At 42.4% G+C, this 24,113-nt stretch overlaps 1 protein-coding gene across 1 annotated transcript in view; it reads left to right on the top strand.

The window, feature by feature from the left end:
* The window catches only part of ammecr1 (AMMECR nuclear protein 1), a 66,350-nt gene that overhangs the window by 28,634 nt on the left and 13,603 nt on the right, over positions 1-24,113 (top strand). Inside the window, exons 3-5 of the mRNA XM_017701161.2 lie at positions 15,278-15,392; positions 22,758-22,848; positions 23,526-23,622. Of these exons, the coding sequence (XP_017556650.1) occupies positions 15,278-15,392; positions 22,758-22,848; positions 23,526-23,622 (303 nt within the window). The remainder of the gene's footprint in view (positions 1-15,277; positions 15,393-22,757; positions 22,849-23,525; positions 23,623-24,113) is intronic.

Genomic DNA, 24,113 nt, shown 5'->3' with positions numbered 1-24,113 from the left:
ATAACTTCAACGTGAATGGATTTTTTTCCCATCACATTAAAAAGCACTGCATTTTGTTGAACCTTGTTCATTTTTCTTGTTGATTTAGCATTTTTAAAAGTCTCTAAGTGAATTTTACCTTTTTTTTAAAATTTTTTTTTTTAAATGAACTAATTCAGTACCAGTTTTTGTCATGTGGACCTAAACCAGAAAATCATGTGATTTTACTGGAGGAACAGTTTCCAGTTTTTACCAGTGATGTCCAGTGAGAGGAAACGGTGGCTGCAAGTTCCAAACAGTGACTGACTATATCATATAGATAGGTGGATAGAACTTTATTGATCCCGGTGGCGAATTGCCAGGTCATATTGTCGTACATTTTTTGGGTGCTTGTCAAAGTGGAGGCTCGAGGAGGAATCTAGGGGAACAGGGTGTTTCCACTCTGCTATAGCTTTACTTTTGTGGTTGCTTGTTTAATTTATCTGTAGCTCTATCTATGGGTATAATCACCAAATCATTCCTTGCTGAGCATCAGCCTGCACTTTTGTGGATAAAGAGCCAACCTAGAAAATGTTAAAACTGTACAGTGTCAAGCCTGAAATGGCGTTTTAAAAGTCAGCGGTGTTGGGCCGAGTTTTGTGGGATTTTATCAGGCCATGTCACTCGTCTTATTGTGCATTCACATGCATGCTCAAAGAAGGTCCATCTCAATGTTGGTCTCAAAGACAAAAGCAACATTATGCTGATGAAGATATGGAGAAAATGGTAGATAATTTACTTACTTCCCCAGAGTTCTCTTTAAATACGCTTTTAGTGAGTTCACCATAGTCAGATCCATCCACTTGGGGAAGGGAATTGAAGTAAAATGGACCTTTCCTAATGTTGTTCCTCACATTGTGTGTAATTACACATTTCCACCACTGAGGTCTCCCAATTTCCAAATACACATATGTAGTGTATCTTTAACAGCTTAAAAAAAAACACTTCAGTTTTAATTGCGTTTTAGACGGCAGTTACATCCAAACTGAAATTTGGGACACAAGCAGTTGTTGGTCAACAACCAAGTGAAAACAAAACAGATAAAAAAAAATATGGCAGTGATCTATCAGTTTTAGACTGATTTGGTATGTTTTGAAACTTTGTCACTGTATATACTACATCAATCTTTAAAATGGTTTAAAATAAGTAAGGAATTCTGTTTTCTGTAATAGGTCAGGAGGTTCATGTACCCAAAGTGGGTTACAAAACTCTCTAGCTCCTCATAACTGATGCTTTCCTGACTGCCTTTACAAAATATATATGACAGTTATTTAAATGAATGCTGCCCTTGTAAAGCCATTCAGTGGGAAAGCAGATACTAAACTGTAGAAGCCTTCTCTGCAGACTGTTTAATTGGTTTACATCATCAGTTCTAACTGCTTTACACCTCCTGAATCTACGCATGTTGTCGAGTTGGGGGGGTGAGGCGATCCAGGCGATTTCCTTGCTGCACATAGCACAGTGTTGGCAGAAAACATCTCAGCAATGGCAACAGTCAGCTCATCAAAGTTAATGGCCAGAGGCCACTGATCAGTATGTGAATGCCCATTTGGTCAGCAGCACCCATCCCCAAGCCTTGCCGTTGTACGGATTTCCACATCATCTAGTGTTCATCTAGTGCTGCACATTGGTCCCTGTGCACACCAGTGGGGAAAGCAGTCAAGCTGTAATCAGCTTAATTGCTTCTGAGGGGAAAAACTTGGTGGTAGGGGGAAAAAGTCAAAGGGGAAAAAAGGGTATCAAGTCCAATTAAAGGAGGCATCAATTTTTTCCAGGTTTTATTGACGTACTAATTCAAATTGTAATTGATGCAGTAGGGGATCTAGGGTCACGTCCTCAGTTTCGAGTTTCTAGTTTTATTCGGTTAGTAGTGGGGTCAGTTGGCCTGATATGTGTAGGTTTCCTTTTTTGATAATCTATAGGTCTAGAGATTGAATAAAGTCATTCTAATCTAGGGATTAGAGATTTAACAGAAGTATGTTACAGTACCTGAAGAAGTCGCAGTATTTTGAAACTGAGACATTCACACTCTGCAGTATTTTGAAACTGAGACATTCACACTCTGCACTGCACTAAATTAAATGGGACTAATTATGCTCTCTTTGTATTGAAACATGCAGTTGGTATTTGTGCTTTAACTGACGTCCAGGAACGTGACGAGACGCTCAGAAAAGTGGTTTGTCATGTGATTATCACAATAACAGCAAAATTCACCCCTAGTTTATAGTGTCCTCCCACTTGCTGTTCTCTGTAAAAGTGAATGCTTGTCAAAAATAATCATAGATTTCTTTTATTAAAAAGTTGTCAGATTCCTCGATGGAGGAGAACCCGCAAGACATCAGCTCCCTTTGGAATGTGTGTGTGTGTGTGTGTGTGTGTGTGTGTGTGTGTGTGTGTGTGTGTGTGTGTTTGTAAATGTGCTCCTGTGGAGATTTTTAGACAGAGGTCATGTCAGTGACAGATACACCATTGCTACTTTCATTCTCACTGGTTCATGCTGGCCCTTAGCATCGGCTGACTTGCCAAGAGCTCTGCAGTATTTTTCATTTTACTGTTTCTCTCAACTACACATTAAAAAGGCATATATATATATATATATATATATATATATATATATATATATATATATATATATATATATATATATATAAAATGTGTATATATATATATATATATATATATATATATATATATATATATATATAAAATGTGTGTATGTATATATATATATATATGTGTGTATGTGTGTGTGTGTGTGTATGTGTGTGTGTGTGTGTGTGTGTGTGTGTGTGTGTGTGTATATAGATAGATAGATAGATAGATAGATAGATAGGTGTGTGTGTGTGTGTGTATATGTAAATAAACTGAGAAAATTGAGGGTGCTTCACAATAGGTTGAACTTGCCTTTCACGGATGCTGTGAAAAGGGTTTTAAATTTTGCTTTACAAATACAATGATGTGCTAAATATTTAGTTAAAAGACTGAAGTGAGATGAACCTCAATCAATTTAAGTAAAGTAAAATTCATTTGCATAAAACTTTTAATTTGGAGGAATAATTTCCTGCTACAAGTAATAAATAGCAGTATATCACAGTCTGTCATATCGCAGTACTTAGCACATCACAAATCTATAAAGATCAAAATAAAATCGTATCATTGCTCAAATATTCTGATGTTGTATCTTGGGACTGCTAATGATTTCCACTTCTAGTAATGGCATCTCGCCTGCTTATCAGATGGCACAGTCCTTCCTTCTGCTGTTACCTCCGTTTCCAAGGTGATGACCTCGGCCCTGCTCAGTGATCTCTGACTTCTTGACATCAGTTTTACCCTGGAAAAGCATTTATCAAAAGGAGCCTTGCTGCTGTATCTTTCTGTCGGGGTTTGTTTGCCCGTTGTGTTCCTTACACCCTTCGCCACTTTCAGTATCACCTGCAGTCGTGTGACTGCCAGGTTTTGTGTGGGCAGGTGTGTGTATGATTTGCCATATTGAGCCTCTTGCATTATTCAGCTTGTCAAGGCTTAGTCTCTGTGAAAAGCATGTAGGGGTGTCCTCAGAGGTTGTACTATATTCTTCCTTTGCATTTCTCAAAGTGTCTACTTGTGATAGAGGATACTCTTATAGTTCTCACCTCTTATTTAAAGATGATTTAAAGTAGAAGGAACCGATATCATTTCTGGGCCAATAATTGTAACAGAGTTAATAACTTATGACTAATGCAGTTATCAATAACCAATGATGTAAAGTACCCTTAAAGGTATAAATTAAAAAACAATAAATATATGCTGAATAATAAATTAAATAGTTAAATAAAAATAAAATTCTAAACATTTTTATATATTATTGCTATGCCAAAAAGTTCTTCACCCCTCAAATGAAGTGTTTCTCAGTTTTGAAGTCAGCCTGCTGCCTCTCTCGCATAGCCTTAACAGGGATGCTTGGCTAGGACTAATTGATGGAACATCATAGAAACCTGAAGCTTAGAAAACATGAGGCTGATGGCAGCATCGCTTACTACAACAGTGAATTATATCACGTTTTTTACAATTTTGCTGGGTATTCCCTTTTTTTACACAGAGATTGTTTGAATTTACTTGTCGCTAACCTTACGAAGCCTGGTGGTACTTATTGCTCCTTCTTACTTTTAGCTAGTTTTGACTCCTGAAAGTGTTGTAAAGTGAAGACAAACAAAAGACCTTCCCAAAAGAGTGCAGACTGTTGTATCCACATACCCATATAAACTATCCATCCATCCATCCATCCATCCATCCATCCATCCATCCATCCATCCATCCATCCATTATCTTCCGCTTCTCCGGGGTTCGGGTCACGGGGGCAGCATCCTAAGCAATGAGGCCCAGACCTCCCTTTCCCCAGCCACTTCCACTAGCTCTCCAAGAGGGATTCCGAGGCGCTCCCAGGCCAGCTGGGCGATAGTCACGCCAGCGTGTCCTGGGTCTTCCCCGGGGTCTCCTCCCAGGTGGACTTGCCTGTGACACCTCCCGAGGGAGGCGTCCAGGAGGCATCCTAACCAGATGACCGAACCACCTCAGCTGACTCCTCTCAATGTGAAGAAGCAGTGGCTCTACTCAGAGTCCCTCCCGGATGACCGAACTTCTCACCCTATCTCTATGGGAGAGTCCAGACACCCTGCGGAGGAAACTCATTTCAGCTGCTTGTATTCGCGATCTTATTCTTTAAGAATAAGCACCTCCCAAAGCACCTCCCACAGAATACCCCGGGGAACACAGTCGAATGCCTTCTCCAGATCCACAAAGCACATGTGGACTGGTTGGGCAAACTCCCATGAACCCTCCAGAATCCTGGAGAGGGTAAAGAGTTGGTCCAGTGTTCCACGACCAGAACGGAACCCGCACTGCTCCTCCTGAATCCGAAGTTCAACTATAAGCCGGACTCTCTTCTCCAGTACCCCTGCATAGACCTTACCAGGGAGGCTGAGGAGTGTGATTCCCCTGTAGTTGGAACACACCCTCCGGTCCCCTTTTTTAAAAAGAGGCATCACCACCCCAGTCTGCCAATCCAGTGGCACTGCCCCCGATGTCCACGCAATGTTGAAAAGGCGTGTCAGCCAAGACAGCCCCACAACATCCAGAGCCTTTTGGGATTCGGGACGATCTCATCCACCCCTGGAGCCTTGCCACCAAGGAGCTTCTTAACTACCTTAGCGACTTCGGCCTCAGTAATGGACAAGCCTATTCCCATGTCCCTAGACTCTGGCTCATCACTGGAGAACGTGTCGGTGGGATTGAGAAGGTCCTCAAAGTATTCCTTCCACCGCCCAATGACGTCTTCAGTCGATGTCAGCAGCACACCATCTCCACTATATACAGTGCTAGCGGCACACTGCTTTCCCCTTCTGAGTCGCCTGACGGTTTGCCAGAATCTTTTTGGAGCCGACTTAGTCACTTTCCAAGGCCTCACCAAACTCCTCCCATACACGGGTTTTTGCCTTGGCGACGACTGAAGCCACAGATCGCTTGGCATGTCGATATCTGCCAGCTGCCTCTGGTGTCCCACAGGCCAACCATGCCCGATAGGACTCCTCCTTCAGCTTGACGGCATCTCTCACCTGGGGTGTCCACCAATGGGTTCGAGGATTACCGCCCCGACAGGCACCAACTACCTTACGGCCACAGCTACAGTCAGCCGCTTCAACAATGGTGGTTGGTTAGTGTAGTGGTTAACACTTCTGCCTTCTACGCTGTAGACTGGGGTTCAATCCCCCACCTGGGTAAGCACCCTACACTATACCAATAAGAGTCCTTGGGCAAGACTCCTAACACCAGCTTCGCCTACCTGTGTAAAATGATCAAATTGTAAGTCACTCTGGATAAGAGCGTCAGCCAAATGCCATAACTGTAAACTGTAACAATGGAGGAATGGAACATGGCCCATTCTGAGTCAATGTCCCCCACCTCCCCTGATATCTGGTCAAAGTTCTGATGGAGGTGTGAGTTGAAGATCAATCTGACAGGTTCTTCTGCCAGACGTTCCCAGCAAACCCTCACTATACGTTTGGGCTTGCCTGGTCTGACCGGCATCTTCCCCCACCACCTGAACCACCAGGTGGTGATCAGTTGACAGCTCAGCTCCTCTCTTTACCCGAGTGTCCAAAACACATGGCCGCAAGTCCGATGACACGACTACAAAGTCAATCATTGAACTGTGGCCTAGGGTGTCCTGGTGCCATGTGCACTTATGGACATCCTTGTGTTCAAACATGGTGTTCGTGATGAACAAACTGTGGTTTGCACAGAAGTCCAAAAACTGAACACCACTCGGGTTCAGATCAGAGAAGCCATTCCTCACACCCCTCCAGGTCTCACTGTCATTGCCCACGTGAGCGTTTGAAATCCCCCAGTAGGACAATAGAGTCTCCAGGAGGAGTACTTTCAAGCACCCTTTCCAAGGGCTCTAAGAAGGCTGGGTACTCCGAACTGCTGTTCGGTGCATAAGCACAGATAGCAGTCAGGACCCATTCCGCAACCCGAAGGCATAGGGAAGCTACCCTCTCGTCCACCGGAGAAAACCCCAACATACAGGCACCGAGTCGAGGGGCTATGAGAGAGCCCACACCTGCCCGCCGCCTCTCACCATGGGCAACTCCAGAAAAGAATAAAGTCCAGCCCCTCTCAAGGAGATTGGACCCAGAGCCCAAGCTGTGTGTTGAGGTGAGCCCGACTATATCTAGCCGGTATCTCTCAACCTCGCGCACCAACTCAGGCTCCTTCCCCGCCAGTGAGGTAACGTTCCAAGTTCCAAAAGCCAGTTTTAGCAACCGAGGATCAGAACGCCAAGGCCCACGCCTTCGGACACTGCCCGATCCACAAAGCACCGAACCCCTACTACTGCCCCTCCCATTGGTGGTGGGTCGATGGGAGGGGGGTCTCATGTAACTCCTTTGGGCTGGGCCCGGCCGGGCACCATGAGTAAATGCCTGGCCACCAGACGCTCGCTGGCGAGCCCCTCCCCCAGGCCTGGCTCCACGGTGGGGCCCCAGTAACCTTCTTCCGGGCAAGGTACACAAATCCTGTTCTTGTCTTTTCATAGGGGTTATTATGGATCACACTTTGTCTGGCCTGTCACCTACCAGTTTGCCATGGGAGACCCTACCAGGAGCTTTTGCTCCAGACAACATAGCTCCTAGGATCATTCAAGCATGCAAACCCCTCCACCACGATAAGGTGGTGATCCATTGAGAGGGCCCATATAAATTAATTTTATAAAAACATTTAAATGACACTTTCCAACTTGGTTCCTGATTTAATCATCCATGGTTTTGTCTGGTCTCTTGCGGAACGGTCATTTTTCTCGATTACGACAATAGTGAATTTTTGGTTATGTAATTCTCTGAAAAAGCTGACGCTGATGAAAGGCTTACTCCAACAACCCTCTCCCATACTTGCTGTAATTTTTATAAACTAGATGATTAGAGTGTCAGATGCTTTAAAAACAATGAAACCTTGGAATCCGGTAAGGCATTTATCTTAATGGTGGCAAATTCTTGAAGAAAACTGCATAGTTTTTAATGGAGAAATGCCACTCATTTGTCATCCACAGAAATTCTGTCCCCTCCATCAGTGTATTACACAACTCGGCTGTAGCTTTCCAGGGAAGATACATCAGTAGCAGTTAACTTGGCTGGCATTCTTATGATTTTGAGACAAATATAACATAGTTGGCTTGTCTTATTTTGTCATTGCTGCCAACTTGGCAGACACTTCAGCTAGTACTTTAACTTGTAGATATTTTTTCTCTTGTAGAATGTTTATGTACGTATTTATTTTTATACTTTCATGTTTATTTATCTAGTTTCCCAAGCTGCTTTGATTTCAGGGCTTCAGCTGCTAAAAATAATAATTAAAAATAAGTAACTAAATAATCATTGTGAACTTCAGAATAATTTGAGTGTAGTGTAGAGCCACGTGCTTTTTTTAGAGTGAAGTTTGTATTTGCAGTAGTCGTGCGCTGTTTAACTGAACACTGTATTTTCATTAATTTTTTTAAATGAGTGTTTCTTTTAACTGTGGTGTCTCTAATGCTTTCCTTGAAAACATTGAGGATGTAAACCAAAACACATTTTGTTATTAAAAAAAAAAAGTACTGTCAATGAATTGCAGTAATGATAGAAAATTGCACCATGCTATTAAAATTTTTTTTTTTATTTTAATGTTTTAAGACTTGCGTTTAAAACACTTGACAGTACACAGATTGTGAAAAGATGCCAAAAAGACCTTCATGTACACATTTATTTTCAAATCTTGCTGTGCTGCGGTAATGAGAATTGCCACTTAAATTGGAAAATGTTGCTAACACTGAGCCACTATTTCCCCCCCCGCCGTTCCTCTTCAGTGACGATGTTTTGAGTATCTTGGCTTTGAGAAACAGAAGCACCTCTTGCTTAAAAACCAGAGAGCACCTGTTAATGCCAAATGGTAGGCAAATTTAGTGATGAAGCACAGACGTAGTGCTGCTTGTGGGATTCAGGGGCAGAGATAATTGCTTATTACATTTAAGGATGGCCTCAATCAGGCTCACTGTCTATTGTCCACTGCAAGGACGTACATCAGGGGTGTATATTAAGAGCCATGATGAAGCTTTAGTATTGCTGGCGTGTGTCCCGATGAGTCATGAAACCCAAACTTTCCAAATTGACATGATGCAATAAGTATTATATTTGAAGTTCATTATTCTGTTGTTTTCAGTGGAGAAACTGTCCAGCTGTTTGTGTGCTTTTCCGCCAATATGGTGCTATTTTAGAGTGACGCAGACTGATGTCATCGAGGGATGAACAGTAGATGCAGTCATTAACAGATGTCCGTATTCTGACTACGGTTTGTGAAGGTGCAGAAAGTAGAAAGTTGACAGTTCATGTGTTGATGACTGTGTTTATTACTGAAAACTGATGCACCATTAACTAAACAAACAGTGCTGTATAAAGCTGACAATACAGTGTGATTCAAAAAGATTAATCCGATTTCAAAATGATTTTTCACTTGTAAATCATTCTAGAACAATTCAATAAATTGTAAATGGTTTAATTGAGCATAAAGTTTATGTAATTTTGCTCAATATGGCCTCCTCCAGCTGTACAGACATCAACGCCATAGTCAAATTCATCCGATACTCGATTGAGGATGTCAGGTGTCACTGTACTCACGGCTCTTTTAATGCATTTTAAGAGATCATCCAATGTTGTGGAACCAATGATGAACCCTCTGAGCTGTTGGATGTTCTCTGGCGACGAAAAGAGATTCGCTTTTATTGAAGTGGAGAATGCGAAACGCTTTCTGCTCAGGGCTTGCATCTCCTCATAGACTGAAGGGAGCCATCTTCTGGTGACGGTCAGAAACTCTGTGATCCCCCTCTTTCATTTGGTATGTGATTGGTTCTTAGGCACCTCATGGTTGTAAAAATATGGCGGTTTGAAATCTGATGAATCATTTTGAATCACCCTGTAGACTTCACAGGAAAACATGCAAAGTGGTGTCTTTTTGACTAGAACAATTTGTACAGTGTTAGAATTAAATGTTTCTGTCCAGGTAAATTTTTCATTCATCAAGGTACAATGTAAATGTTTGTACAACAGTGGTTTTAATGTCCAATTGTGTAACTTAAATAAGCTCCCCCTGACTAATCACATCTTGTTCTGAGACTTCTCCCTTATTGTGTTTGTTCCTAATCACCATGTCATTTGTTCTGAGACCTCCTCATGACTAATTGGTCCTAGGCACAATGTTTTTTGTTCTACTACCTTCCCCTGACTGCCATTGTTGCTGATTTCCTTGTTGGTTGTTAAAAGTTAATTTAATAGATTTTTTTAGATAATTTGCAGTAACATTTCCTGTTTGAATAGGTGAGTTTAACATTTTTGAATATATTGATGTTATGTAATTATATTGCTATAAGCCAGTGGTTTTCAAACTAGTCCTCAGGGGCCACTGGATAGTTCACAATTTTGCTCTATCCCTATGCATTTCGGGTGGAGTTGACACAAGAGTGTGGACCTTCTGGGGGTCCCTGAGGATTGATTTGATAAAAGTTGCTATAGGTAATTGGTTCCACAGGACAGGCCTACTAAAACATGATGTGTGCAGAGAAAAGTAGTCACATCTGGGGCCACTTTTAGAGAATGGTAGCATAAGTCCTCGAAAACAAGCGTCCACAAGCCAAAAGACAGGCAATTATTTTGTCCAGGTTCTTGGAGGAAAAGTGTAGCGCGCAGGGGCACACCTGGGTGTATACATGGATGTATAAAATAAGAGAGAGATGCATTGGACGGCAGGGATTTTTGATAGCAACTTTTGTTCATTGTGCCCAAGTTAGCCCAGACCATAGTATTCATTCATTTTATTCTTTGTTCATTTTAACTGTGACTAGTAACGAGTAATAAATAGAATTTTAGAGCTCAGGTTTGTCTCCTCAAGCCATTTCATTAACCTTTTTAGCATTAACTTGTAATCATGGAAATATAGTTTTCAGCCTTTCTGTTTAAACAAAATGAGGCTCTTATGTAGGCTATGTTGAATGTTGTCAGGCAGTTTACTTCATATACACCCTTAAGCCTGGCCCCACCTCTCAGTACTGCGTCCAGTGGTCCACGCACAAGGCACATTTTAATATCTTAACGCATTGATATAGAATTGAGTTGAGGTGTGCGCTCAAATGTTTGTGTGCATCAAACATTTTACAATGGTTTCATATATTGCTTCTAAATTTGGAAGTTTCAGCTGATAAGTTCATTTGCATCCTTAATATGAGGCTTGTCACTTAACAATAATCAACTAATGACTGGGTTATTGGTCAAAGGAATTTGGTGAAATTTACATTAACTTATTCTACAGGTTATCAAAAAAAGTGGTTTCATTCGGTACAGAATTTAAGTACTTAAGCAGTTAGTCTCATCATTATCCATGAGCCATGCAGCATGCTAGGTCCAAAAACCTTGAATGCTAATGACAGTCTAATGACAGTTTAAATTATATATGCCAAGTTATCAGTAAGTTTTTAATTCTTCAGGGTGCTCTGCAGTCCCTCCATACTTTACCCACTACAGTCACTCATTTCTGGGGTAAGCCACACCCGCTTTCTGTTTATAATTTAAAAAAGAAAAAAGGTTTTGTTCAGGACTCCTTGCTGAAGTTGATTTGTTTGTATTTGCATCGGAGTTGGAAACTTTAGAACACATACCCCTAATAACAACAAGCATTAGTTGCAGCCCTGCTGCAAAACTCTGTGTGAAGGAGTTCGTAGCCTTTTCCTGAATATGGGCTTTCTTGGCCTCGGACCTCATTTTGGCTCTTTTATCACTCGTTCAAATGTCAGATCAGGCCTTGCAAAATGCTGAGCTTCACTCCCTTTTGCAGCTCAGACACAAATCATTAAGCAAGCTTCGTTACCTGTCGTCAAGCCATGGCTGATGTGATCTTTTGCGGAGGTTCTTGATAAAGAATAATTGGAACGTCATAATGGCGAGCAGACAGGGTTCACCTTCTTAGTTTGTGACCTTGAAAGGGTTGGCTATTCTGTTTAGTGCGATGCTGACACTCTGCTTGTTTAGCATGTCATTGCTGTTGTAAGACATCCTCAAATCTTTAAAATAGTGACTTTTTATAGGAGGAAAAAGGTTCTTAACACCTTTTCACAGTAGCCACAAAACGCAAATTCTGCTCGTGTTAGACGTCCCTCAGTCTAACTGAAAATATTTTATTTAACTTATATTAACTAAATATTCAAATCGATTTCCACATGACCCGAGTCATTCTGAGTGGTCTGATGTGAAATGTGGAGAAACATGAGTCCAAAGGGTTTAATGTGTCTAGAAGTCACAGCACAGTAAGCTTTTACATGAAATGGTTATGAATTGTCTGCCTGATGCCTAAGAGCTTGTGATTAGGATGGTTTTGTACTAAGAATTTAGCCTAAAATAATTTTTTTTAATCTGTTCATCATGTAAATAGTCCACAAATAAAACTGTTTTACCATCACATATTAAAAACTCAGACATGTAGGTTCACTGCTGGTTTTGGATAGTAAAGAACATGACTGTATGTATGTTGTAGACATTGAGCCCACCACTGTAAAGAAATCTGACCTCCATTTCATATTAAACCACTCTAACTGACTTTGTATACAACCCAACAGTTGACTATTACTGAAATTTTGAAAGATCTGTGGAATTCCTCCACTTGATTTGCTTTCCAAAATTTACATCGGCCTTTTTTTGTGATGTGCACACAATCCGTCGTTTTTCAAATGATGCTATGAGGTTTTCTTTGGACAGTGACGACACACAGCCCTTATGAAAGAATCCTTTGTTAGTGCAGCAAAAGATAAGCGGTTGAAGCTGAAGGAATGGAGTTGGTTGTTTAGAAATGGTTCTGCTTTCTAACTGGCTCCAACAGTACACATCCCCTAATTCCCCCTGACCGTTGCTTGTTGTGCTTTTCGTTCTGACGGATCCATGAAGCAGCTATGCGTGAAATAGACCTCTGCTCCAAAATGGCCCACTTTTTCCTGGTAATGAGCCTGGATGCAATAACTTATCTGAAGTTTTGGAGACTGATTGATGGACTGCTGCGCTGTGGAGTGTTGAGTTGGAGGTAGCAATGCTGTACTTGCATCATTAGAAATACGATTTCCCCCCTTTTCCATATGATTCCTTTGAAGCATAGTTCCATTTCTGGACTGTACGCATGCTCCCCCTCAGACTTCACTATAAGATCGAGGTAGCTTATTTCAGATGACTCTTTCACACAAACCACTCACTCCGTCTCTCGTTTCCTCTCCTCATGGACTCTACCTGCTGCCTGTGTCAGCTCCTCTTTGCATATCAGGCCATCATGTTGCTCTCAGATAAAGTTAATTCAATTGAGGCCTCCTTCGCAGGGTGATATAAGCCATGGACACAGCTTCACTGTCCTGCTGCATGACTCCCATCACTTCATATTCATCCTCCTCCCGCTGTAGCACAATAGTCTGGTCAGGCAGCAAGCTTGTGGCTTCCTGTTTTGAGTGATCTGGAGCTGAGAGGGGTTTGCATGAGTTTGCTTGAGACATCTTGATTTTAGTCCTTAGCAAACTGAAATGTGGTTTTACAGTCAGGCTTTGATGCTGTCACCTCCCGATCATGAGTAGCTTTGTCTTCTATAAAGTGAGAAGTTGCAGCTTTCTCTAGATTAGGTCACTCCGCTCGCCTCAGATGTGTGAGCAGTAGATATGGCACAATGAGGTATCACGATATTTAAGGAACATTTTGCACCATGCCATGATAATTGTTTTCTGACATCTGAATAGACATGTTAATACATATTGCCACATTTTAGAAATACTATCAAAACTATGAATCTAATTATTCAGTATTTGACACACTGTACTGTAGAGCTGCAGGTTAAATTGTATTTATTTCATTATCACTGTATGACCAAACAGATCAAATTGCCTGCTAGAGAGACGCCATTTCATTACCGGCACACCTGTTACAAGCCTGGTCTGCCGCAGGAGACAAGTACTTATTAAATACACACTTGGTTACCTTAAAATATTGGCCCTTGATTTAATGGAAGCTTTAATGGAAATTCAATTAAAAACAGCTGCAGCAAAGTGGTAAACGCTCCGTACACAGGCTAGCTCAGGCTCTGCTGTTTTCCTGCTGGCCAGCTTTCAAAGTAAAAACTACACCTTTCAAAACAAGAGTCCTCGACCAGCTAAGAACATGATGCCTACCTGAACACCACAATATTGAATAACTAAGCAAAAAAAAAAATTAAATGAAAGAAGAATATGTTAAATGTAATTAAAGTTAAGCAGGTAATGACAGCTCTCAGTCTAAAGGCACTCTTGTGCTGTATGCAGAACTTCAGTACTGCATACATTATGCCACTGCTTCAGATAAACTCTAATTGTACTCGTTTCTGACTCACTGTGGCTAATGTCTGTTTGTACTCTACTTTGTGGGAGTGCTGCTCTGTCTGTGGGCTGGTACTGGCCTGTGTGTGTGGTGCTAATGGGCAGTGTGAACCGAGGCTGTCTGTGATTAGTTTGAGCTCTGTGAGCTCATGCCGGAGGGCCAGGCTGCGGACCTGTGCACGGAGGCCTCAGTGACTGACGCTGGCTTATTAAAGTCTGGAGTGAGGACAGAAGGCTCAGCCCCTTATGCATGGCTTACAGTCTTTGCCTTGCCATGGGGAGAGGCATGTGGAGACGTACAGTCAGCGGAAGACGGAGAACGTGTGTGTGTGTGTGTGTGTGGGGAAGTAGGGTTTTCACAATGCTAGAATTTTTGCCATTAGTGCTGGTAAAAAAAATAAAATAACGCGTCATGTTTTGGATTGCACACACATTATTGAAAATAACTTGACAGTAATTAAACCCAACCTAAAACTAGAGTTAAATGTTACTTGTCATTTTATGCAGTATTCTGCAGCACAGCATTGCATCAGCATCATAAATTATATTGTGTTTTTGTTCAGCAGTGTTCTCTCACTGCAATACCCAGCATTGTGAAAAAACCTCACATAATCATTGGTAACCCCTGTAGTATCAGCCAGTCCTGACTGCTAGTCTAACCACTGCACTACAGGCTAATAAATACAACCAAGCTTAAAAAAAAAACTTCAGACTGAATGCTTTTTTTAAAAAATATAAATCAAATGAAATCCAAATGTGCTGTTTTTGCAGTTGTGTTTCCATATATGGACTGTATGGATTGATGAATGCACACTGTATTAGTTTAAAACAATGAGAAATTGAATGCTGTCATTTTCTTGCTTCGCTGCAGAAACATCTGCATGAATTGGAGCGTGCTTCATGTGAATATGTGAATGAGGCAGGCTGGCACTTAATTTCACACACTGAAGCTGATTCATCATTTGCATTCAAATCTTTTTTCCATGTCGTACGAAAGCTTCATAAATCAGACAGAGTTCACACATTGTTGTCGTTTTTCCAAAGCCTAATTCAAGATACCTCATCAGAAGGGGGATTTTTTTTTTCTAGTATTAAAACCAGACAGTGTTGCTCTAGGGGCTATTCTCACATGTTTTCAACAGATGAAGCAACAGTAAAATGTTTCATTAAGTCGGCCAGCTAGACCAGTAAACTTGCACTCGTTTGCTTTGGTTTCATGACTCTACTGGCTTTTGTTCATAATTGTCTACAATTATGCCGCAAGTGTTACTTTCACTGTTGCAGAGCTTATGTGGCTGTGTCTCAAACAACCTTCTCTTCCATCTGCAGTGCCCTTAAAGACAGCCGCTTTCCCCCTATGACGAGGGACGAGCTGCCGCGCCTCTTCTGCTCAGTGTCTCTGCTCACCAACTTTGAGGATGTTGGTGATTACCTAGACTGGGAGGTAAGAGCCAAACACCAGCATTCCAGCTTGCATAAACAGTGTTCTTCATATTGAAGTCATTGACTCGTATTAACTGCACAAGAAAGATCAGTAGTTATGAATACAGGCACCATGCCTAAAGGAATGAGTGTGTGTGTTTTGTGTGCTTGTTTTATTGGTAGAGGAGGGAATTGGGCAAAAATTATGTAAAAAAAAAAAAGCTAAGAATTGTACAAATATTAAATTGAATTGAAATGTCTCTTTTTTTTCTCTTCAAGATGCATTAAATCATTTTATTAAATAATGATCCAATTAGTGTGAAAATTTACCGTGCTTTTTAGTTGCTGCTCATTTCAAGTAAGATGGTATTGAGATCAACAGGAATTTCAAATGCCTGCCTAATGCCATTATGTCAGTATAGCAGACTCCATGTCTTCTGCTTTGTCACTAGATATGAAGGTATACTATTTGAGATGCTGTTAGCCAAGAACAGTATCGCATGAATCAAAGAATGAGCCGTTTACAGACCAAAACGCTGTCTGTGAGCACTCTAATTAGTCACATTCCCTGCAGGCCTGTCTCAATTCTGTTGCTGGATGTCTGAAGGTGGCAGATAGAGACAGGTGTTGTGTCCACCCTTGGGTGATCCTTTTGAGGAGGTATTCCCTATAGAGTACATTTTAACTGAAACAGCCTGCTGAAGTGCTAATTTAAAACTCTGTAGATCAACACTGAACTGGAAACTAGTACTCCAGTATTGAGCTATAGTGCTCCTGTTGCCTCTCATATATATACCTCTCGTCCGTCTGGTTTCCTTTAATATGACTGTAACCTGTTTCACTCACGTCTCTGTTTGAATGAATATAATTAGGAAAGCATCCATGTCCTCTATAATTCTTCTACATTAGATAGGGCCTAGTGCCCATGAAAAAACAGTTGGCACCCATATAGAATTACTTTGAATTTTGCTGATCTCCAATAAGAATTTTATAGAAAAAGGCTATTTGACTGATGTGCAAAATGAAAATCTTTTTAACAACATATAGGTAGACATAAGTGATATAGAGAAAATATATCAGGATGCATTATCTAATGTGGACTAATGGTTGAGTAATCAAAGCTACCTTTGGGGGTTGTATAGACTAGTCAATGTCCATTTTTGGCTAAATACGAAGACTAAAGTACTTGCTATTATTCTATTGTATAAGTAGTATGTAGAAATACTACATGAGATGAAACCAATGGCAAGCTAATATACAGTCTCATAAGCCAGGGTGTTTAGGTTACAGAAAGTGTGTGCTTTTATAGAAAAAGGCTATTTGACTGATGTGCAAAATGAAAATCTTTTTAACAACATATAGGTAGACATAAGTGATATAGAGAAAATATATCAGGATGCATTTTCACAATGCATATTGTCACAAATATGTAATCTTAGACAACAGGACTAATTATGCTCCTCCTGGAGACTCTATTGTCCTACTGGGGGACTTCAACGCTCACGTGGGCAATGACAGTGTGACCTGGAGGGGTGTGATTGGGAGGAATGGCCTCTCTGATCTGAACCCGAGTGGTGTTCAGTTTTTGGACTTTTGTGCAAACCACAGTTTGTCCATCACGAACACCATGTTTGAACGCAAGGATGCCCATAAGTGCACATGGCACCAGGACACCCTAGGCCACAGTTCAATGATTGACTTTGTAGTTGTGTCATCGGACTTGCGGCCATGTGTTTTGGACACTCTGATCACCACCTGGTGGTGAGTTGGATCAGGTGGTGGGGGAAGATGTCGGTCAGACCGGGCAAACCAAAACGTATAGTGAGGATTTACTGGGAACGTCTGGCAGAAGAACCTGTCAGATTGATCTTCAACTCACACCTCCGTCAGAACTTTGACCAGATATCGGGGGAGGTGGGGGACATTGACTCAGAATGGGCTATGTTCCGTTCCTCCATTGTTGAAGCGGCTGACTGTAGCTGTGGCCGTAAGTTAGTTGGTGCCTGTCGGGGCGGTAATCCTCAAACCCATTGGTGGACACCCCAGGTGAGAGACGCCGTCAAGCTGAAGAAGGAGTCCTACCGGGCATGGTTGGCCTGTGGGTCACCAGAGGCAGCTGACAGGTATCGACAGGCCAAGCGATCTGCGACTTCAGTCGTCTCCAAGGCAAAAACCCGGGTGTGGGAGGAGTTTGGTGAGGCCTTGGAAAGTGACTTTAAGTCGGCTCCAAAAAGATTCTGGCAAACCGTCAGGCGACTCAGAAGGGGAAAGCAGTGTGCCGCTAGCACTGTATATAGTGGAGATGGTGTGCTGACTTTGACTGAAGACATCATTAGGCGGTGGAAGGAATACTTTTAGGACCTTCTCAATCCCACCGACACATTCTCCAGTGAGGAGGCAGAGTCTGGAGACCCGGGAATAGGCTCGTCCATTACTGAGGCCAAAGTCATTAAGGTAGTTAAAAACTTGGTGGCAGGGCTCCAGGGGTGGATGAGATCCGTCCCGAATCCCAAAAGGCTCTGGATGTTGTGGGGCTGTCTTGGCTGACACGCCTTTTAAACATTGCGTGGACATCGGGGGCGGTGCCACTGGATTGGCAGACTGGGGTGGTGGTGCCTCTTTTTTAAAAAGGGTACCGGAGGGTGTGTTCCCACTACAGGGGAATCGCACTCCTCAGCCTCCCTGGTAAGGTCTAATGCAGGGGTACTGGAGAAGAGAGTCCGGCTTATAGTCGAATCTTGGATTCAGGAGGAGCAGTGCGGGTTCCGCCCTGGTCGTGGAACACTGGACCAACTCTTTACCCTCTCCAGGATTCTGGAGGGTTCATGGGAGTTTGCCCAACCAGTCCACATGTGCTTTGTGGATCTGGAGAAGGCATTCAACTGTGTTCCCCGGGGTATTCTGTGGGAGGTGCTTCGGGAGTACGGGGTACATGGCTCTTTGCTACGAGCCATTCAGGCCCTGTACAAACAAAGCATGAGCTTGGTTCGCATGGCCGGCAGTAAGTCAGACTCGTTCCCAGTGAGAGTTGGACTCCGTCAGGGCTGCCCCTTGTCACTCATTCTATTCATTATGGATCAGAATTTCTTGGCGCAGTCAGGGGACGGAGGGTGTCCGGTTTGGTGACCTCAGGGTCACATCGCTGCGGTTTGCAGATGATATGGTCCTATTGGGGACATCCGGCCGTGAACTTCAGCTTTCGCTGGATCGTTTTGCGGCAGAGTGTGAAGCGGCTGGGATGAGAATCAGTACCTCTAATTCCGAAACCATGGTTCTCAGGCGGAAAAGGGCGGAGAGCCCTCTGTGGGTCGGGGATAAGCTCTTGCCTCAAGTGGAGGAGTATCTCGGGGTCTTGTTCACGAGTGATGGTACAAGGGAGCGGGAGATTGACAGGCGGATTGGTGCTGGGTCAGTAGTGACGCGGGCTCTTGTCTGTTGTGGTAAAGAAAGAGCTGAGCCACAAGGCAAAGCTCTCGATTTACTGGTCGATCTACGTTCCCACCCTCATGTATGGTCATGAGCTTTGGGTAATGACCGAAAGAATAAGATCACGAATACAAGTGGCCGAAATGAGTTTCCTCCGCAGGGTGTCTGGATTCTCCCTTAGAGATAGGGTGAGAAGTTCGGAAGGCCGCTGCTTCTTTACGTCGAGAGGAGCCAGTTGAGGTGGTTCGGGCATCTGGTTAGGATGCCTCCTGGACGCCTCCCTCGTGAGGTGTCACAGGCAAGTCCACCAGGGAGGAGACCCCGGGGAAGACCCAGGACATGCTGGCGTGACTGTATTGCCCAGCTGGCCAGGGAGCGCCTCGGAATCCCCCCCGGAGAGCTAGTGGAAGTGGCTTGGGAAAGGGAGGTCTGGGCCTCATTGCTTAAGATGCTGCCCCCGCGACCCGAACCCCGGAGACGCGGAAGATGATGGATGTATGGATGGATGGACTAATTATGCTCTTTGTGTGGTTGAAAGAGAACGTGTTTGGTCAGTGTTTAAGTACTGATATTTAGAATATGCTCAGAAAAGGACATTCTGTCATATTGAAACCATAAATATAGTCTTAGTGCCATGCGAGTCAAAAAGGTTAAACAAAACCAATCTGTGGTTACAGTTTTGTCCCACTCCCAGCTGCAGTCCAGCATAGCTGGTTTCTGACTACACAGTTGAAAATGACTTTGTCTTTAGTTGACATTGTTATTCTGTGTTCACCTTTCTTCTGTGTTCACTGCAATTTCTTCCTGGGATCAATAAAGGAATCTGAATCTGAATTAAGAGCACTATCCACAGCTGTGATCATCTGACTGTCTGGGGCTCCGACATCACTATACAGTTCACTCATTGTTCATGTAAATGTTAGCTTCACAACTATTTAGAATAAGTTTATTAATTTTCCAAATTTTGTGGTTATGAGTATCATCTGCCTTACTTGTCCAATGCACGGATTCTGAAAGTTGACATGTAAATTGCTAATTAAGTAGCGTTAACACTACTAAATTTCTTTATGCCTTTAAAGTATTTTCCTAGTTTTCCTAGACCCTTATAACAGTCTATAGTAATGCAGCTTGAAATTCAGTTGCTCACACATGGTATGTTGCCCTGATAGTCTGTGATTGCAGCCCTCTTGTTCAAATACAGCTTGTAAATGACAAAGCCAAAAGCCTAAAACCATTTATAAAGTTTGCTGAGAATTTTGGCTTTATAAATGGTATTATATGATCAGCCAGGCAAAATATAACCAGGGAAATGAACTAACAAGATAAAAAAAGATCAATTTAAATTTCAGATTGACTTTCAGCGTCTCAAAATGGCCAACCCAAGTCTTAATCTCTATGCTGTGTAAATAATACCCAGCAGACACAGATTGCTCTACATAGATGTGAGATGGTATCGGGGATGGCTTGCCTTGCTCTGTTGGAAGTAGTTTACCTCCCAGCTCTTTATTAGCCTAAGCTGAGTTCTTTTGTTTTAACTGACGTTGCCTTGGCTGCAGCTGCCTTACTTTCCTTTCTCTCCGTTTCCCTCTGGAGTGGGCCGCAAATCCCCCAGCCTGAAGAAGAGGCGGTCAGGCCACGGAGGGAGAAAAGAGGCTTTGCCACATTAGCCGCTCACCTCATCCTCGCATCCTAATGAAATGTGTGGCCCCATAGGCTAAGCCTGGTATTACACCTCAAGCACTGATGATTCACAATCACACATGCTCACACGCACACATGTACACACTGTGTGGACAGTAGTGCCGTCACCGGCTGTCCTCAGTGACCCACTGTGGCAGAGACAGAAAAGCGCCCCGGGGGTGGAGCGATGACGTGTACGGCCCAGTAGCTGACTACAGAGAGAACAATTCCTGACCTCGTCCACCTCATTGTTACCTCGGGCCCACTGCTGGGCTCGTGTCCTGTCCCTCCATTCATCACCCCTTCTCCCCTGTGCCCTCCCCCATTCAGCGCTCACTCTAATCCTGCCTCTTTCCAATCTCTGCCTCACACTGCTTCAAAAGCAGACACAAGAGCGTCACAAGATGTACCTTTTCTTTGTGCGTTTCCCTTGTCCGTAATCTGTTTGCCAACTCTGCAGCTTTTAATCCCCTTGCCTGTTGACAAAGACAACATTCTTTGTGTGAATGACTGATGTCAGTTTGTGCTGCATTTAGCCCCAGAACTTTATCCTGCTCTTTCTTGAGGGGGGTGGACTCACTTTGACCCAGTTTGATCTCACATTCTCATTAAGCACAATCTCCTCAAGGAAAAGTTTTCCTTGTCAATTCAGTGATTGCAAGTTGACCAGCAAAGCGGCTCCAAATCATATTTCCAATATCATGCTTTACAGGTGGTTTGAGGTTCTTCTGATCAAATGCTGTCTATGGTTTCTGCCAAACTTGGGTTCTGGTTCCAAACAACTTTCTCTGACTCCTCTGTCCATAGCATAGGTCCTTGCCTAGATATTCATTATGAAACATTAGTCTTACATTGTTCTTTTTAGATAGCAAAGGCTTGCTCCTGGTGTACGTCCCTTTTAGGTCAAATTTGTGCAGTGTTTTTCCAATGCTAGATGCGCTTTTACATCAACAGTGGCAACAGCTACATGCAGATCCTGTGATGAAATCTTGGGGTTCTTTCAGCATCTTAAGGTCTGCAATTTGCTGGGGTATCCTCGTCTGGACATATTGGCAGTGGTTTTAAATCTTTTCCCCTTGTAGACTATCTTCTGGACAGAGGAATGATTGATCTCCAATGTTTAAGATTTTCTTAAACCCCTTCCCAGACTCGGACATCTGCAATTTTTTCTCTCTGAAAGTCTTGGAGAGCTTTTTTTGATCTCTGCATGATGACACTACACACTCCAATAACCAAGAGCAAACTAGTTCACATAACTGAGATTTAAGAAAGACAGCTTCCTCCAAGATGCACATACTTGGGTGCACCTGATTTCAATTTCACACCTTTGAAGTAGTTATATTTAGGGGATGTACTTAGTTTTTCCACATAAAGCTCCATAACTGTTTATTTCAGTTGTATGAAGGATGGCAAAAATTGTGATTGAGATACAGGCATTTAAACAATGATGACAAATGTGATGCAGATGACAAACAGTAAATAAATAGAACTTGTGCACTGAAATTTACAGAAAATGTCAAGTTTTTCATATATAAAATTAAAGCTTTAGTTAATGTTGCTGTAGGTTGGAGCTACTCTTACTACTTTGTGGTTTTAGTTTCTGTTTATGTTATGATTTGTGTGTATGTATGTATGCCCTGCTAGCTGATGAAGGCGTTCATTCACAGAAATGCAAAAAGGCTCTCATGCACTGATTTGTGCCAAATGCTGTGAGTTGTATGGCTAATGCCGTGGGCTCTCTTTCACTTGCTTTACAGTGCCCTTTTCATTAAAAATGCTCATCACATACTTGCTTTGCTTCCCTAGAGATCAGAAAACAGACCCCTTAAATCTATAATTTTACATTAGTTGACTTGAAAGACATAAATATCCTGTGATTAGTGGTCCCATGGTTCTGTGTGTCCGATGCCTTTTTTTTGTGCGTGTGACTTTTCTGCCTGGTACTTTCTGCGGCATTTAAACATAAGTGTTTATTTTTCTGCCATATTTCTTCATTTTAGTTAGTCATGTGCCAAAGTAGTATCTCTCTTTCACATCATAAGCTAATTATTTGTCACAAGACCATACCACAGATGTAGGAAGACGAAAGCAATTACTTTCCTCCTCTGATGCGTATGAAACCTGCCAAGCATCATTTTGCTAAGTTTGTGTAGAGGATGACGATTGAAATGTAAAGTTTATGTAATTAAGCTTTTACTCATATTGCTAGTGTCAAGATGGACTGCTCTGATATTCATTGCTTTCTTTTCTTCCCCTTTTTTCTTTCTGTGTTCACTTCTAGGTGGGTGTTCACGGCATTAGGATAGAATTTTTCAATGAAAAAGGATCAAAGCGCACCGCCACCTACCTGCCAGAGGTTGCGAAGGAGCAAGGTAAAAATATTAAAATCTCTGCCAGCCGAACACATGGAGAGAGTGAGAACGGAACCAGTTGACTTATTCATGGCAGTGTGTCCCCACATTGCTTACTTTCCCAAGCATTGAGTGTTTACATAGTATACTCCTTTTTAGCAGTGTTTTCTTTTAAAAAGTAAAAAGTATGAAAGAGAGAGAGGTCTGCACTCACCCATTTTAGCAGCAGACAGCTCACTCTTCAGGCAGAACATGTAGCTTAGTCTTTAAATCCTAAATCTAAGGAACAGTGTGGAATACTAAGATGTTAGACCATGTTCCAAAAAGCAGATAGCAACTTCATATTTCCTTTCATTTCACAGAAGCTTCCCCCCTTTCAACTAAAACTCCCATCTACTCGTTTGAATGTCTTTGCTGTTCTGTAAGTTACCTGGCCATGGTTCAGATAGTCCAAGAAAAGTTTCTCTGCCTTATAGCAATGGAGCACCTGTTGGTTTTATATAGAATCCTTTTTAAAAGAAGCATGTGCAACATGTTCTTAGCCAAAGAGGAAAAAAAACCTTTAACCAGGCAAAGAATGGTTCTTGGAGTGGTCATAGTTCTCTATATAGCTATTGCTTTTACTAAAGAACCTATGAGGAATGGTTTTCTTTTAAGGATGTAGAATAAGAGTTTGGTTTGTTGTCTGTGCAATGCAGGATGGGACCACATTCAGACCATAGATTCCTTACTTCGAAAGGGAGGTTACAAAGCCCCCATCACAAATGACTTCAGGAAGACCATCAAATTGACCAGGTAAGATTTCTTATTAACACTTTTTTTGAATTACTTTGTTAAAGTTATCCTTTATTATTGCCACAACAGAAAAATTCACCTCCATATGTAACCCATATACACAGTAGTGAAAGCACACACACTAGGGGCAGTGAGCACACTTGGCCAGGGTGGTGGGTAGCCTTATTCACAGCACACAGGGAGCAGTTAGGGGTTTGGTGCCTTTGGGGCACTTCAGTCATGTCCTGTCAGCTCAGGGGATCAAAGCGTGGACCCTCTGGTCACAAAGCTGGTTCCCTAACCTTCAGCCCATAACTGCCCCCTAGATCTGCTTCGCACTTCTACAGAATGTCTTGAAGGTATATATCAGGGCTGACTCAGTATGCGGACTAATGCTACTAAAAACTTGGTAAAAAAATTGATTGAGATAAAATGATTGCATTTGTGTCCCCTATTAAAGCTGCTGACGGTGTTTTTTACTGATATTTAAGTTGTCCAACTTGATTGACAGT

This window comes from Pygocentrus nattereri, chromosome 16 (genome assembly GCF_015220715.1).
Source record: "Pygocentrus nattereri isolate fPygNat1 chromosome 16, fPygNat1.pri, whole genome shotgun sequence".
In the NCBI taxonomy this organism is placed as follows: domain Eukaryota; kingdom Metazoa; phylum Chordata; class Actinopteri; order Characiformes; family Serrasalmidae; genus Pygocentrus; species Pygocentrus nattereri.
This window is presented reverse-complemented; position numbering and strand designations above follow the sequence as displayed.